The sequence below is a fragment of the Fistularia commersonii genome, chromosome 26 (assembly GCF_037954325.1).
Source record: "Fistularia commersonii isolate RoL2024-O1a breed Wild chromosome 26, RoL_Fcom_v1.0, whole genome shotgun sequence".
Taxonomy (NCBI): domain Eukaryota; kingdom Metazoa; phylum Chordata; class Actinopteri; order Syngnathiformes; family Fistulariidae; genus Fistularia; species Fistularia commersonii.
In genome coordinates this window covers 1,453,370-1,470,606 of record NC_141309.1, presented here as the reverse complement: position 1 = coordinate 1,470,606, position 17,237 = coordinate 1,453,370, and the positions used below count along the sequence as shown (strand labels likewise).

Sequence of the window (17,237 nt, the reverse complement as noted above, 5' to 3'; positions counted from 1 at the left end):
TCCACGTCCTCCGGCTCAGAGTGTTTGTGCACAACAATCTGACGTTTCCTGGTACAAAGAGTCACGTGTTTCTATTGAACTTGCAAATATTTATTCCCCAGGAGACACCCTGCTGGGTGCCTTCAGTGCAATACAACCAAACTAAAGCCAAAAAGAAAACCAAAAAAAAACAGGAGTTTCACAGCCAAAAGCTAAGTGCACCCCGTCTCCCCCGGGGCCGAGGCCAGACGAGAGGCCGACTCTGTTATCTGCTCGCGGGAAAGCGCTGGAAACTCGTCTGGGTTGTCCGGGTCTGGAGCCACGTCATCGCCCTGGAAGTGATGCAGCAGAAATGACATTTAAAAAAAAAATAACAAAAAAATCTGCAGTTTTGAAAATATTAGAGTATTAAATTAAAATGTATTTTAGTTTAATTTTTAAAATGTAATTTAAAATTTTTAATTGTGATCTTGTAACATCTAAATAAATTGTGTTAGAATAATAAGCGACTGCACACGCAGCATGCAGAGAGGATGGTGTTTTTTTTGGTTTCCTGCCGGTGGATCATTTAAGTTCAGCTTTTTTTTTTTTTCCATAATAAAAAGGACTCAAATAGAGTATTTTTCTTAAATGTAATAAATTCAAAATGTTTTGTTGCACAAATGGCATTTCATTTTCTCTACAGTTCATTGATTTTTTTTTTTTTTTTTTTTTAAAAGACAACATTGTTTATACAAAACAAAGGCAAAAAAAAAAATATTCTGTGTTAATTCATTTTAAATTTCTTAAAGGGTTGTGTGGCTCCCTATGTTTTCTTTACCGCGGGGAAACGAGTCCAAATGGCTCTTTGAGTGGTCGAGGCAAAGTTACGGCAAAGTTTTGGGAACGACGGAAAAGTCGAGCCGAGTCCCTTCGGTTCCTCGGCGATCCAGAATTAGAGCCAATAACTTTGCACGACACGGTTCTGGAAACGTCCGTGTCGCAGTCAGAGGCAGAATGGAGACGCCAATGCAGGAAAACGAAAATATTCCAAGATGTTTAATATTGTCGTGAAGAAAGTATTTTCCTTAAAAGGTGACCTTCAACCCAATGAGGTCAAAATGTTGCATGCAGAAATAATTTCATTTTCTCTCCAGTTCATGGATTAAAAAACAAAATCTACTTTTTTTTTATATAAAGCATAAAGGAAAAAAATATACCTTGTTAATTCATTTTAAATTTCAAAAGGGGCGTGTGGAGGAACAGTTGTCAGTCTTCGCGTGTGGCCATGTGATTGACATTTACTGTGATAAGCAGAGGTGAGGTTGAAAGGTGGACCTTCAAGAAGCACGAAATGGTGAGTTACCTTCTCCGGCTCGGTTCTGCCGCCGCTCTCCGTTGGGCCGGCGGGTCGACCGGACGCCGCCCGTCCTCGCCCGCCGCGGCCGGGACGTCCCAGACTGCCGAAGTTGATGTCCATGAGGGAGGTGATGTCGTTGACAGAGCGGCGGAGAAACGTCCCTTCCTGGTCCATGACCTCCTTCAGGTACTGAAGAGGCCGACAACAAGCACGACCCGGGTCAGCTGCCTGCGGCGGCGGCGGCGGGGTCGTGACCTTCTGTCGATCCGAAGCTCGACTCACCTCCTTGTGCCGCGACTGGTGGATCACCCTGGCTTTGGACGGGATCTTGTCCGCCGCTTTGCGGATGTTGAACTCCATCTTGGGGCGAGTGGGCTCCTGCAGGGCCCGCCACTCATCCAGGGTCATCTCCATGGCAACCTGGACCACCATCTCTTCTTCCTCCTCCTCCGCTGCGGAGCTGTCACAAAACCGGTTTCCGTGAAATTAAAAGTTGTCGCGTATTTCTTCACCCTCGGACCTCCGGACGCTCGGTGGTGCTCACGCGCTCCGCTCTTCCTCGCCCGCCGCCGCCGGCAGCTCCTCTGCTTCGTCCCGGCCCTCGGTCGCCGTCTCCATTAACTCGCTGCGGAGCACAGGCAGCTCAGGAGACCATCCACGATTTAAGATGTTCTGCAGGAAGGAAAACAAATACACCCACCTCGCCGTTTCTCCCACGGCCCCCCAATTCCAGCGTCCTCGGCCTCCTCTCCTCTCCGCAGGGGAGACGCCGCTGCGGACGACGGTAGAGAAGTAAGACCGGCTTTGCGGAAGCTAGCAAGCCACGCCATCCCCGCACGCACCTGGCACTCTGACGATCAAACTCCCGTTTGCCCCCCGGTGTGAGGTTGCCCACCGTCCTGGCGTATCCTCCTCGGTCTCTGGCTCCTCGCCTCCCTCTGCCGCCTCCCCGGCCCCTGTAGGAGGCGTCTGGGCCGAAGGAGGGCCTGCGAGAAGGCGGGCGGACGTGAGCTGATGCCGCCGGCGGACAAAGCGACGCACCTGCAGAACTCACTTCCAGAAGGGCGGCTCCTGGAAAACCTGCTCCATCTGTCCGGCCTGGAGGTCCCTGAGGGCGGCGGCCTTCGCGGCCCCCCTGGGCTGCTCTTTGCCTCGTCCGGTCTCTGCCGCCTGGACCGGCTGCTTACGGACTGGGGAGGGAAAGGTTACCGCTGCACGCAGCAGGAAACAACCTGGAGGGCGCTTACGCAGAAAAATCCGGATTCTCTCTAAACTCTGAACAGTGAAGGGACGCATTTGACATTTGCACGTTACTTACATTTGCCTTGTATCCTGCGCAACACACTCACACGATATTGCATGTAAAAGTTCTAGGTCAGATTTTTTTTTTTTGTTTTCAAGCAGATTTTGAGATCATGAAACACACCACTCTGCAGAGAGCACGCATGTGCAGACACACACACACACACACAGATGATATTGCATGTAAAATCTCTAGGTCAGATTTTTTTTTTTTTTTGTTTTCAAGCAGATTTTGAGATCATGAAACACACCACTCTGCAGAGAGCACGCATGTGCAGACACACACACTGCATGTAAAATCTCCAGTTCCCACTGACTTGAGCAGGGTTCCAGGAGATCATTTTGATGCTCAAGGAGGATGATGATGATGATGGATCAAGCATATTTTGGCCATGAACCCCCACCCCCAACACACACACACACACTAGGTGCTGCAGAGATGCTGCAAGATCTTTCCAGAGGGTTCCACAGACTTCTAGAGTGTGGACCCGGAGCTGTACACAGCTGCAGTAGTGGACCAAATCCAACGTTGAAATGCCAGAGTGGCTTTGGTACCTGTGTGTGTGTTTGTGTGTTTGTGTGTTTCAAATCCAGCTGCATGCCTTACCTGGCTGGAGGTCTGGACCCTGGGGGGGTCCGGGGACCCGCCGGTCCTTCTGGGACTCCCTCTGTCCGGGTCTCCTCTGCCTGGCCTTCCTCTCCTCGGCCCTCCTCTTCCTCGCCTCCCCCTCCTCCTCCTCCGTCCTGATCCGGTCCAGCGGGTCGTCGGCGTCGTCCAGAAGGTGCTGGAACCGGTTCGCCACCACGCAGCCGTAGGCGTCCGGGAGCATCTTGGTCTGCGTCTGAACGAGAAGGTCAGGAGATACCCTCTCTCTCTCTCACACACACACACACTCTCTTTCTCTGAACACACACATATACACACCCGTTCCCTGTCCGGTGCAGCAGTGAGGCGGCGGACCGAACTCCTCCGCCGCCTCCGCCACTTGTGCGGGCTCCTAATGGTTTGCAGGTGCGGCGTCCTGCGGTTCCTCCCCGCAGCTCATCGATAGGCTGATCGCCGATCGATATTCATCGCTCCCGTCCTCCGCCAATGAAAGCGATGGAATTTTTTTTTTCCGTGCGCGGATACGTCGGTCCCCAAGTTGACGACGTGCACGGCTGAGTCATTGAGAAAATGTAATATGTAACGTGATTGATTTGTAACGAGTCATCCACGCATGCGCACAGCTCAGCCAATAAGAAAACAAAATAAATAACTATTGGCAAAATAAAGAACTGTTGGGAGTATTTTTTCCTCCATGCTGTACAGCTTTACATTCAAGCTCGATCATTATCAACAAACTGTTAGTAATCACAAATCATTACAATAACATTCATTAAGCCAAATCACTGAAGCCGCATGAAGGTGAGAACAAAGATGTCCTCAACCAAAACAATGTTATGTGCACGGGCAGCTCAGGATGGAGATAAAAGAGCATGCATTGCACGTCAGATGTGGTCATACTTGATGGTAAAAGAACATGATTGAAGAGAAATGGATAACAACTCCATAGATGATAAACAAAAACAGGGGTTACTGAGAGTTCTTTGCATGGAGGAGGTGTGTGTGCGGTGAACATGACCACTTCTGCGTTGCAGCCCCGAGGAACCCAAAAGACGTCAGGAGCCAGATAACGACAGAGAACATCCTGGTAGAAGACCATAAACACTGCCAACAACCAATGAGAAGACGACACCTACAACCCCACGTTTCGTTCTTTGGATTCTAAAAACACCAAGTCAGGAAAACACAGCCAGAACTGACACACTTTGTTGCGTGTCAGGGAATAAAAGATCAGATTTTGACTGCTGAGTTAAATAGACTGAAGCCTGAATATCTTCTCCCATTATTTCATCGACAAACTCGCAGGACCCACCCAATGTGTGGAGGTAGAACTGGAAAGGATCCAACAAGGCCCAGCAGAAATGTGACCGAGTCATGGCCTTGCAGTGACGTCCACGGCCACGAGGGAGCGGCAGATGGGGGGGGGCTGAGGCAGGGTCTCTGCAGATACACAAGATGTTGTGAACATCATCAAAATGTTGGGATGTTGTGGATGGAGATGGACCCGCTCACCTGTTGGTGACTTGACTGCCTTTCAAACCTGAGTTTGCTGATTGAATCGCTTCGATGGATGGGAAGAGACTGACAATGGGTCTTCACCACTGAAGATGATTGTATTTCTGCTTCCTGCTGTTTTAGATAAAGAAGAATAAACACACATTTTTATTATTGCACTTAAGGCTGGTTTTCCAGTAGAGGTGTGTAGGGATGGGACACCTGGAGATACGTTGGGATGTGCAACAAACACGGTCAGTTTAGCAGAACCTGGAAATTCATCCATTCGTTCATACGTTAGATTAAATATAGACACTGCTTACCTGCTGTCATTGAACGAAAGAAGGGTTCACCCTGGATCGGTCAATTAGTGACATATAAGAGTCATATAAAAACAGACAAGCATTCGCCCTCTCATTTATATGTCTTATAGAGACATAAAACCATTCACTATGTCACATAGATATAAAATCATTCACCCTCTCATTCACACATCAAAAAGCACTTCTATTAGATTGTGAAAAGACACGATCGCGCGAGCATGAAATAAAAACGCAGCAAGATGGATCTTTGCAATTAAAGTAAAATGGTAAATTCAGATTTCATTTCAAATGAAATTCTTTCCAAAGTACTGGTTTTTCGAGCAGCAGTGGATGTATTTACGAAGACTCTGACGGTAAATCCGTCCAAGTTCTTCCGAGCTTCTGCTGGTATTGAGGGAAAACAAGTACACTTTTTATAAAAACCGGCAGTGCATCACAGAAACGGTTGGTAATAACCTTTGGTTTTGTTTTATGGCTCACGCCGCACAGAGCTGCCTTTGTCTGAGTGTTTCCGGATTGCATAACTTTGGCGCCTCTGAGCCACCGTTTCCTTTACCTTTAAATTCACCGACAGAGAAAAGGACCTAAGAACATAAACAGACTCCACAGCGCGGGAAAATGGCATCTGTTCGTCAGCGGGGAAAAAAAAAAAAAAATTAACCGCCCTTCACTCTGATTGGCCGAGGCGTGCCGGGCGCTCTTTCTCATTGGCCCGCCGTGGTGTCGTGGCGCGAGGGCGCGCAGCGTTTTTAAATCTGATTGGTTGGAAATGTTCCGCCAATCTCCCCTGCGGAGGCCCGCCGACTTCCTGGTCATTGGCTTGCTGTATCCCTTGTGGATCCTTCCGGGCGCCGCTATTGGTCACTTCGGACACGTGGGCGGGGATCCCGGGTTGTGATTGGCCGGTCCCCCGCTCGGGCGCGATTTTGCAACGCGGGACGAGGCTCCGGTGGGCGACCGCAGGACAGTCTACATTCGGTGCGCCTCTAGCCGGCTAGCCGCCTTCCTTTCCGGGAACATTACAACAAAAAGCGGAGTTCTTTGTTTTCCTTCCATTCGGAAATGAAGGGCATATTCACCCCGGACTGATCGTCTTACCGAAGTCATTCATCTTTTCTTACTTTTTTCTGCGATTTTAAACTTGGATTTATTTTGACTTTTTTTTCCTCCCTCAAACTTTCCTCCTCCCCCCGCAATGGCCGACAGCAAACATCCGCAGGTCATTTTTTGCAACGACTCACCCAAGAGGGTCCTGGTGTCCGTCATCAAGACCACCCCGATCAAGCCCCAGAAGCCGGAGGCCATGACGCCGACGAGCCCCGGCTTCAGCGACTTCATGGTCTACCCGTGGAAGTGGGGCGAGAACGCCCACAATGTGACGCTGAGCCCGGGCTCCGTCAGCGGCGCATCGTCCCCGATCGGGACGGCCCGGGAAGCGGACACGGCGCCGTCGCCGGAGCAGATAAAGGTAAGGAGCCTGGTTTTGTTGTTTTTAACAAAAACAGACGTTTAAGCGTTAAAGACCCCCATTGTGTTTGTTTAGCTTCATTTGAGGCGCACCGATAAGCTAACCGCACGCGCCTTTTAGTGCTAACAGAGCTAAAATGTCAATAAACATAACATAGTTTCAAAGTGGATAAATAAATACGCATAGCAGGGCCGGGGAGGGGTTTTGGGGGGCGAAAAAAAGATTGAATTAATGAATTAAAAAAAAAACGCCCGCGCATTAGGGCGTGACACGGTGGATTTAAACCCCGGCTACTTCCTGATTCCGGAGCAGCTGCTCCACAGTGACGTCGAGTCTCGCGCCAAAAATATAACCGGAAGTGAGGCAGACAGACAGCCAATGGGCGAGCCGGAGGAAACGTGCGTGTGCCGTCGCGACCCACGTGAGTGGAGAAATAACTCCAGAGGTCCATGTGGTCCTACATGCCTGCTGCACATCTTCTCCTACATGTCTGCTGCACATCTTCTCCTACATTTCTGCTGCACATCTTCTCCTACATTTCTGCTGCACATCTTCTCCTACATTTCTGCTGCACATCTTCTCCATCTCTCCATCCATCCATCCATCTCTGGGGAAACACAAAAAAATACATATAAACTAAAAGCAGACAGCTGTATAAAGAGTATAACTGAAATCCTTTCAATGCTATTACACAAACACACAGATACCAAACGTTTTTCCAAAATCAAATTTTGATCTACCTGCCTTTTGGTTGTAAAGCCCATTTATAGAGGTGCTGTTGTGATAAAATTTCCTGTAGAAAGACAGTGAACTTTGGTTTGCTGTTCATCCACTTCCTTTTGAGAATATGACATTTCCTAAACTTCCCAAACAAGTTGTGCAAAAGAAACAACCCTTTTCCTTGGTGTGGTCAGAGGAGGCAGATGATTGGCTGTGGCGAGAGTGCCGGTAATAACAATAACATAATAATAATAATCGCAATAAATACAAGTGAGAGAGGATTCATTCGTGTTGATGGACGCCATGAGGCTTCCATACAATCTTCTCATCCACTTCCTGCAGTTTAATTACTCCCTCAACATCCGTGGAAGTATTTCACACTCAAAAAGAGCTCCTCCGCATCTGAATGCGCTGTTGTTGTTGTTTCTCAGGACGGCATCCGGCGAGGCCGACCCAGAGCCGACACCGTCCGGGAGCTGATCAGCGAAGGGGAGACGTCCTCCAGCCGGATCCGGTGCAACATCTGCAACCGGGTGTTTCCCAGGGAGAAATCTCTCCAGGCCCACAAGAGGACTCACACAGGTGGGTTAAGCGGGGGCTGAGGTTATGGGATACAAGTCGTAGGGGTTTCTTTGGAATAAGATCATGCAGGAGGGAAAACAGAAACTAATCTGAGGTTACATAATCCCACCCTACCCAGGAGAGAGGCCCTATCTGTGTGACTATCCAAACTGCGGCAAGGCGTTTGTCCAGAGCGGCCAGCTGAAGACGCACCAGCGGCTGCACACCGGAGAAAAGCCCTTTGTCTGCTCGGAGAAAGGTACGTTTTGCTTTCGGGTGCTTTCCAGGCTGCTGCGCCGTGTCAGCGGGCTCTGGGAAGTACCTTGGAAACCCACTGCACATACCGTATTTTCCAGACTATCGAGCGCACCTGAAAATAAGCAGAAAAGGCTAAAAATAACTCATTGAACAGTATGAGTACATATATAGGCCGTATGTGTCCACCTTGTAGCATGAGAGAAACATTTTTTTTTTACTTTTAACTAAGTACATACCGGAAACATCGACAAATACATACTGGAATTTTTTTTTTCTGAATAGCGGTTGTAACGCGGCTGATGAAATAGACAAATAATAAGTAACTCATGGAAAAGTCCATGCATTTTCTATCCTCGCCTTGTCCTACTCCAGCTGATCGCTATGTTCCTCTTCTTCCTGCGCACTGAAACCATTATAGCAGTCGTCTTCGGTGTTGGAATTGAACGGCATCAGAATTTCACGGTAATGACGATGCTAAATGTTTTGGCGGCGTGAAGCTCATTCGCTCGAAAAAAAATCCACGTCGCTGTTTAAGCCGCGAGGTTAAAGCTAGTGGAAAAAGTAGCGGCTTATAGTCTGGAAACTACGGTAATCGCTAGGGTTCTTTTGTTTTTATGTCCAGCAGCAACTCACACTTGTTCACGTCTCTCTCGCTTGCTTCCTCCAGGGTGCGGCAACCGGTTCACTCACGCCAATCGCCACTGCCCCAAGCATCCCTTCTCACGCCTGAAGAGGGAGGAGCCCAAGGAGGGTCAGGGAAAGGCGCAGTCCGTGGACAACAAGGCCGTGGCCGAGTGGCTCGCCAAGTAAGGACATTCACGCACCCGCAAAAGAGCTGAAATTGGGAGGCGTGTGTCTGATAAGTTCCCGTGTCCGTCCTTCCGCAGATACTGGCGAACCCGCGAGCAGCGCGCCACGACGACCACCAAAGTCAAGCCGCAGAGCAAGGCGAGCGCCGAGGACCAGGAGCAGCGGGACCCCATGGAATACCTCCAGTCGGACGAGGAGAACGGCGAGGAGGACGAAGCGGCGGCGGAGGAGGAGAAAGCCGGTCAGGGCGGCGCGGCCAAGCGTCGCCTCCAGGAGCAACGCGAGCGTCTCCACGGCGCCCTGGCGCTCATCGAGCTGGCCAACCTGTCGGCCTGAAGGCGCCCCTCGACCCCACCGGCCTTCCTGCTCCCAGTGCTGTAGCTACAAACCAATCAGAAGCACAGATACACAACTAGTGAACCCTTTTCCACCTGTTAAAGCAGACTGAGTTGACCTGAGATCAGTGTTAAGGCATAGCCCCCCTCCACAGCACCAGGAAGGCACAAGCTAAAGCACCTTATTCAGCTTCCATTTTATCCTTTTTAGGCTGCTATTGTAGATATGACTATATGAAGAATGTCTCTTTCTTCTGCCTTCTGAAGGCGAAGGAAACGTACCTTTTTTTTTTTTTTTTTGGGTTTTGTTTTGTTTGCACTTTGATGGTAACGAGTTTTGTTTTGAGTGTACTGTGAGTGTCAGAGTGTGTGACTGTGTTTGTACAGATTAAGCTCAGATGGACAGATTGATACAGGGTGCGGTTAGGGGGGAAAAAAAAAAAAAAAGAGGAAGCAATGCGTTGCGTTCAAACCGTCAGATGGTCTCCAATCACGCTTCATCTCCGGAACTCCAAAAGGTTTCGCCTCACCTGTACAATTCCTCCAGAGGAGTGTTTTTTTTTGTTTTAAAAAAAAAAAAAAAAGGTGGACAAAGTGAGGGGAAACTAGATCAGTCAGACGTGATCTTTGTTTTTTTTTTTTCTTTTTTAATCTCTTCCATATGCAAAGGGGCGGGTGAACATCGCAAGCCTAATCCAGAGGTCTACCCGGGCTTTTTTTTTTTTTAACCCACCCTTCCAAATTCACCGCTTCGACGTTTCATGGCGAACGCGCTATCGGCGAGACCTCGACCGCCCCACGCTGTCGTCCCGAGCGCGTTCGATAGTCCATTTTAACAAGTTTCCCGGGCGCACGATACATATCGCAAACAGCGGCCATCTTTTATATTAAAAGGTGGCGGACCGGCTCGGATTCCAGGCGCCGCATCTGTCATCTCATTTCAAAGGATAAATTATGAGATATTTATTGTGCCGTGTTTTTTTTTTTTTTTTTTTTTAAACTGTTTTTAAGTGCGCCGACATCCCGACGGTTGTCCAAAGGGAAATCTAGCATCAGCAGAGATACGGCAGTCGTAAAGCGAACCCCCCCCCCTTCTCCCTCCCCCCCGGTCTTAAATTCAGAGAAACCCCATCGAGCGCCAGTATATTTTATTATTTTGATTTCGATGAAGCACTTGCGTCCCCCCTTTTGAAAGTTTTGGATTCAAGCTTGCAATGCAGTGATGGTTATTATTATTCTTTTTTTTTTTTTTTTTTAACGCGTGCAGGAACCCGGCTCTCCAACTTATGTCTTGCTTTCTCTCTTTTGAAAACAAAGCAAACACTACGTCAGCGCCTGAGGCCTCCCAAATCTCGACTTAATCCTAGATCAGTTACCAGCATGTAGAAACTGGAAGGCGAGCAATTTTTTTTTTTTTTTTTGTTTGTTTTTTTGTTGATAATCAAAAGCACCAGATGATTTATTATACCCAAGTATAGTATATTTTGAGGCATTTCTAACCCTTAGACTATTTTGTTAAAAAAAAAAAAAAAGGCATTTAATATATACAGACTCTTTGGGAGTTTGTTTTTGTTTTTTTTTTTGCTTGTGCAAACGTGACCAAGCGCTTTGGAGTTGGATTGTAGTTCCGGTCGTCGTCGTCGTCCCCTCCCCCTCCTCTCCTTCCATGCTAACACCACAGTTTCTCATATTTCCTGACGTCATAGTAATTCTGCTTGCTGGTTAGAATTTATGTTACATGTTGAAATGGTAGGATTTCTCTGAAAGGCTGTCCACACTGTTCTGTTATCATTGGCGTTCAATAAACATTCACTCAACTTCCGCGTGTCTCTCGTCTTTTCCCGCCTCTTCCTTATCGTTTGGAGGGAATGGAAAAAGGCAAAAACTGTCCCTCCTTTGGGACGCCGGCAGGTATTTGGCCACTAAACATCAGATACGAGTCCATCTGATGGAATGAGAACGTAATGACCTTATACATCTTCTTCTTCTTCTTCTTCTTCTTTCGGCTTTTCCCGTTAGGGGTCGCCACAGCGAGTCAACTTTCTCCATCTAACCCTATTCTCTGTATCTTCCTCTCTCACACCAGCTACTTTCATATCCTCTCTCACTACGTCCATAAATCTTCTCTTTGGTCTTCCTCGAGACCTCTTGCCTGGCAGCTCCAATTCCAGCATCCGTCTACCAATATATTCACTATCTCTTCTCTGTACATGACCGAACCATCTCAGTCTGGCTTCTCTGACCTTCTCTCCAAAACATCGAACATGTGCCGTCCCTCTGATAGATTCATTCCTGATCCTATCCATCCTGGTCACTCCCAAAGAGAACCTCAACATCTTCATCTCTGCAACCTCTAGTTCTGCCTGCTGTCTTTTGGTCATTGTAACAGTTTCTAGTCCATACATCATCGCTGGTCTCACCACTGTCTTGTACACCTTTCCTTTTATTCTGGCCGATAGTCTTCTATCACATAGTACCCCTGACACTTTTCTCCACCCATTCCAACCTGCTTGGACCCGTCTCTTCACCTCTTTTCCGCACTCTCCGTTGCTCTGGACTGTTGACCCTAAGTACCTGAAATCCTCCAGCTTCTTGATCTCCATTCCCTGTAGCCTCACCGCTCCACCCGAGTTCCTCTCATTCACACACATATATTCTGTCTTGCTGCGACTAACTTTCATTCCTCTCCTTTCCAGAGCATACCTCCACCTCTCTAGATTTTCCTCTACCTGTTGTCTGCTCTCACTACAGATCACAATGTCATCCGCAAACATCATGGTCCATGGGGATTCCTGTCTAACCTCATCTGTCAGCCTATCCATCACCATTGCGAACAAGAAGGGGCTCAGTGCTGATCCCTGATGGAGTCCCACCTCCACCTTGAACTTCTCTGTTACCCCTACAGCACACCGTACCAGTGTCTCACAGCTAGCATACATGTCCTGCACCAGTCCAACATACTTCTCTGCCACTCCAGACTTCCTCATACAATACCAGAGCTCCTCTCTTGGCACCCTGTCATATGCTTTTTCTAGGTCTACAAAAACGCAGTGCAACTCCCTCTGGCCTTCTCTGTACTTTTCTATTAGCATTCTCAACGCAAATACTGCATCTGTAGTACTCTTCCTAGGCATGAAGCCATACTGCTGTTCACAAATGCTGACTTCTGCTCTCAGTCTAGTTTCCACTACTCTTTCCCATAACTTCATTGTATGGCTCATCAACTTTATCCCTCTGTAGTTGCCACAATTCTGCACATCCCCTTTATTCTTAAAAATAGGCACCATCACACTTTGTCTCCATTCTTCAGGCATCTTCTCACTCTCTAAGATCCTGTTGAATAATCTAGTCAGAAAATCTACCGCTGCCTCTCCTAGACACTTCCACACCTCCACAGGTATATCATCAGGACCAACTGCTTTTCCACTCTTCATCCTCTTCAATGCCTTCCTCACTTCACTTTTACTAATTTTTGCTACTTTGTGGTCTACAATAGTCACCTCTTCTACCCTTGCCTCTCTTTCATTTTCCACATTCATCAGTTCTTCAAAGTACTCTTTCCATCTTCCCATCACTCTTCTAGCATCTGTCAATACATTTCCCTCTCTGTCCTTTATCACCCGGACCTGTTGTACATCCTTTGCATCTTTATCTCTCTGTCTCGCCAACCTGTATAGATCATTCTCACCCTCCTTACTATCCAACCGAGCATACAAGTCATCATAAGCCCTTTGTTTTGCCTTTGCTACCTCTATCTTTACCTTTCGCCGCACCTCCCTGAACTCCTGTCTGTTCTCTTCAGTCCTCTCAGTATCCCACTTCTTCTTCGCTAACCGCTTTCTCTGTATACACTCCTGCACTTCCTCATTCCACCACCAAGTCTCCTTATCTACTTTCCTTCCAGATGACACACCAAGTACTCTTTTACCTGTCTCCCTGATAACACTAGCTGTAGTTGTCCAATCATCTGGAAGCTCACCCTGACCACCCAGACCCTTTCTCAACTCCTCCCTGAAAACCATGTAACACTCCTCCCTTTTCAGCTTCCACCATTTTGTCCTCTGCTCTGCCTTTGTCCTCTTCATCTTCCTTGTCACCAGAGTCATCCTACAAACCACCATCCTATGCTGTCTGGCTACACTCTCACCTACAACTACTTTGCAGTCACTAATCTCTTTCAGGTTACCCCGTCTATACAAGATGTAGTCTACCTGCGTGCTCCTACCTCCGCTCTTATAAGTTACCCTATGTTCCTGTTTTTTCTGGAAAAAGGTGTTCACTACAGCCATTTCCATCCTTTTTGCAAAATCTACCACCATCTGTCCCTCTGCATTCCTATCCTTGATACCAAATCTGCCCATCACTTCTTCATCCCCTCTATTGCCTTCACCAACATGTCCATTGAAGTCTGCACCAATGACCACTCTCTCATTTCTGGGAATATTCTGCATCACTTCATCTAACTCATTCCAGAACTTCTCCTTCTCTTCAGATTCGCATCCCAACTGCGGGGCATAGCCACTAACAACATTGAGCATCACACCTTCGATTTCCAGTTTCAGACTCATAAGTCTATCTGACATTCTTTTCACCTCTAGGACGTTCCTAACAAACTCCTCCTTCAAGATAACTCCTACTCCATTTCTCTTCTTGTCAGTACCATAATAGTACAACTTAAAGCCTGCTCCTAAGCTTCTAGCCTTACTACCTTTCCACCTGGTCTCCTGGACACACAGTATATCCACCTTCCTTCTCTGCATCATGTCGACCAGCTCTCTACCTTTTCCTGTCATGGTCCCAACATTCAAAGTCCCTACTCTCAGTCCCAGACTCTTTCCCTTCCTCCTCTCTCTCTGCTTCCGAACACGCACTCCTCCTCTTCTTCTTGTTCTTGTTCTTCGACCCACAGTAGCCCAATTTCCATTAGTACCCTGTAGGTCATCAGTACCAATGGCGGTCGTTGTTAACCCGGTCCGCGACCGATCCGGTATGGTATAGTTTTGGTTGTCTCGCATATTTGGTTTTGGCAAAAGTTTTACGCCGGATGCCCTTCCTGACGCAACCCTCTGCATTTATCCGGGCTTGGGACCGGCACAGGGAGACACTGCTCCGTGCCCCCCCAAGGCAGGCTTGGAGAGGCACGGGCCAGTGCCGCCCTGAGGCTGCATTGTAATGACCTTATACATACTGATCAGAAAATAACGTGAACACTTAAACAACACAATGTAACTCCAAGTCAATCACACTACATCAGCCTGTAGCGTTTTTTCACTTTCATTTTGAGTGTGACTCCAAATCCAGACCTCCATGGGTTGATACATTTGGTTTCCATTCATTATTTTTATTGTCAGCACATTCAACTGCATAAAGTATTTCATAAGAATATTTCATTCATTCAGATCTAGGATGTGTTATTTTAGTGTTCACTTTATTTTTTTTGAGCACTATATATATATATACACATACACATATATATATAATTTTATTGAATTTTTTATACATGTTCTTATTTTTTGTATATATATATACACAAAAATTAAAAAAAAAAGTATATATAATTTTAATCCATTTTTTTTATACATGTTCTTATTTTGTGTGTGTGTGTATATATATATATATATACACACAAAAATAAAAAAATATATATATGTAATTTTATTTAATTTTTTTATACATGTTCTAATATTCTTTTAATTTATTTTTTAAATTGATTTATTGTATATTTTTTCTTTTTTAAATTAATTCTTTGATGTTCACAATTTGATGCTGCTACCTCCTGTGCCTCCCAGTGGCCCCTCAGGGACAAATAGTTTATTCTGATTCAGACTGAGGAGAGAAATGACTCACTGCTCGCTCAAATGAACGGACTGAGGATTATTCATCACAATATTCAGATATTTGAGGTCCCTGCTCTGTCCGTCTGCGTGCAGATCTGCAGCCTCTCAGTGCAAAGCGAAGCGCGATATTAACAGAGACCATTTCCCATCTGCCTTCTCTGACGAATGCCTGACAGATTCTCAGCGATTGATTTGATTCCAGGGATTCGTCGGAGTCCCGGTTTGACGTCACCGTCCAGGAAACGATTTCATCGGTCAACTGATAGCTTTTTGCTAATTCAGGCAAAACCTGGGTCTGTTTAGGAGCCGATGCTACGTCATCAGTGTTTGATATCATGAAGAAAGCAGCGCGTGATGTTGTGACGTGCGATGTTCTCACCAAATGCCCGCTTCCAAGAAGTTTGTCCAAGAATCCGAAAGAATCCCAAAAGAATCCGATGAACGTCGCTGCAACATTCTCTTGAAAAAAACAAACATAATTTAAGTGAACTTTTTGTTTTCTTTTTTGCATTTTTTTTCAGGTCCCTGGGGGCTGAAAGAGTTGAAAAAATAATATTTTATTTTTCAAATAAAGAAGGGTTTGGTGCAATGAAGTTACAAAAAATAATAATTTTAGTGAAACCTATTTTCTTTTTTGCATTTTTTGTCAGGTCCCGCGGGCCACAGGACAAGCACTGCACTTATTTATTGCATTAAAGTTCTTTGCATGTTTTTCATGTTTTCAAAAAGGGCCTCTGTCAAATTAAAAATACATATTTTTAGACCAACGTTTATTTTCTTTTTTGTGTTTTTTTCAGGTCCCGGGGTGGCCACAGGACATGCACGACACTTTACAATTGTATTAAATTTTTTTGCATTTTTTTCTGGTCCCCTCTAAAAGGGCCTCAATCAAGTAAAAAAAAAAAAAAAATATAGTTAAACGTATTTTCTTTGGGAAGCTCTTCCTTTCTATTCTATTCAAAATCACTTGACCACTTTGCCCCAAATGTAAAACCTACTGGTTTGGATTTTAACTCTTTGAGACAATAAAATCCACATGAAACGATGTAAATCTACATAGCTGATAACTTATGGTTCAAAACATCAAAAAATTACTTTTTTTTTTTTTTTTTTTGAAGGATTTAAATTCATTTAAAAGTGGATAAACCTTTGGATTTGGACGCAGTTTTCTTCGCGGCGCCTTGCAGCGTTGTTGACCGCCGTGAGGAGAACCGAGAGCGGAGAGGAGCCCGGGGGCTGGGGAGCACCATCAGCCGCCCGGAGGCACACGTCCCCCGGGGAACCCCCGGGGGCACTTCCGGGTCGCTGTCCGGTCCTCCGAGGAGCAAACCGGGTAGAGCGGGCGGAGAGCGGGCGGAGAGCGGGCGGAGAGCGGGCGGAGAGCGGGCGGAGAGCGGGCGGAGAGCGGGCGGAGAGCGGGCGGGGAGCGGGCGGGGAGCGGGCGGGGAGAGGGCGGAGGGGTCCCGAAAGGCCACCGGACCGGGAAACACGATGAAAAAATATAGAAAAAACAAATGAAACTTAAAAATAAATGTCTGTTAGTCTTTAGTTTGATGAAATAAACCAAGATTCAAGGGTTTGAATTCGATTTGATTCAAATCAGTTCCATGCCATATTATTATTATTATTATTATTTTTATTGTTCCTATTTTGTGTCTTTGTGTCAACTCAGTCTGTTTTTTTATTTATGTTTTTAAAATTATTTATTTATGTACTTTATTATTCTTGCCTGGATTTTTTTTTTTTTTTGCACTTTCCCTGAGATAAATTATAATACAGAGGTGGGCAATTATTTTGGCTGGCGAGCCACAATTCTTATTCAATTTTTATGTGCGGGCCAACTTGGTATCATGTAAATTGAACAAAAAAAATTGCTTTTACAATTTTTTTTTTTTTTTTGGCATTTTACTTACCTATATCATTTTTGATCATATAAATGTACCAGTATTAAACTTGTATGTATCATCCATTCAAAATTAAACAAAAGGAAAAAAATAAGGAGTTTCTAAATTCACTAATGTTTGAAAATACTTACAAATAAAATATTAAAAGAAAATAGCTATAAATAAAGAAAAAAGCATAACGGGCCAGATGTGGCCCACTGGCTGTAAAATACCCAGGTCTGATGTAATCTAATCTAATCTAATCTAATCTAATCTAATCTAATCTAATCTAATCTAATCTAATCTAATCTAATCTAATCT

At 46.0% G+C, this 17,237-nt stretch overlaps 2 protein-coding genes across 2 annotated transcripts; one reads left to right on the top strand and one right to left on the bottom strand.

Moving 5' to 3' along the window:
• Positions 1-68: 68 nt before the first annotated feature.
• Positions 69-4,909, bottom strand: LOC147218220 (intracellular hyaluronan-binding protein 4-like). The gene is made up of 11 exons (XM_086173390.1): positions 4,740-4,909; positions 4,540-4,667; positions 3,546-3,781; positions 3,228-3,462; positions 2,373-2,508; positions 2,161-2,304; positions 2,019-2,090; positions 1,863-1,943; positions 1,601-1,778; positions 1,325-1,507; positions 69-311 (listed from the first exon to the last, which is right to left on the bottom strand). Exons 4-11 carry the CDS (start codon positions 3,448-3,450, stop codon positions 192-194), a joined length of 1,137 nt encoding a protein of 378 aa, XP_086029516.1. The 5' UTR covers positions 3,451-3,462; positions 3,546-3,781; positions 4,540-4,667; positions 4,740-4,909; the 3' UTR covers positions 69-191.
• Positions 4,910-5,991: 1,082 nt separating this feature from the next.
• znf367 (zinc finger protein 367) lies at positions 5,992-9,643 on the top strand. Its single transcript, XM_086173385.1, has 5 exons — positions 5,992-6,512; positions 7,664-7,814; positions 7,933-8,052; positions 8,719-8,857; positions 8,939-9,643. The coding sequence occupies exons 1-5, from the start codon at positions 6,240-6,242 to the stop codon at positions 9,195-9,197; spliced, it is 942 nt and encodes a 313-aa protein (XP_086029511.1). The 5' UTR covers positions 5,992-6,239; the 3' UTR covers positions 9,198-9,643.
• Positions 9,644-17,237: the final 7,594 nt, after the last annotated feature.

Bases quoted from the DNA above. Each gene is read 5' to 3' on its own strand.
- LOC147218220 (XM_086173390.1), bottom strand. From the start codon at position 3,450: ATGCTCCCGGACGCCTACGGCTGCGTGGTGGCGAACCGGTTCCAGCAC. The intron at 2,305-2,372 runs GTGAGTTCTGCA...GCCTTCTCGCAG, and splicing joins CAGGAGCCGCCCTTCTGGAA to GCCCTCCTTCGGCCCAGACG. The intron at 1,508-1,600 runs GTGAGTCGAGCT...CGGCCTCTTCAG, and splicing joins ACCAGTCGCGGCACAAGGAG to TACCTGAAGGAGGTCATGGA.
- znf367 (XM_086173385.1), top strand. From the start codon at position 6,240: ATGGCCGACAGCAAACATCCGCAGGTCATTTTTTGCAACGACTCACCC. The intron at 8,053-8,718 runs GTACGTTTTGCT...TGCTTCCTCCAG, and splicing joins CTTTGTCTGCTCGGAGAAAG to GGTGCGGCAACCGGTTCACT. The intron at 8,858-8,938 runs GTAAGGACATTC...GTCCTTCCGCAG, and splicing joins GTGGCCGAGTGGCTCGCCAA to ATACTGGCGAACCCGCGAGC.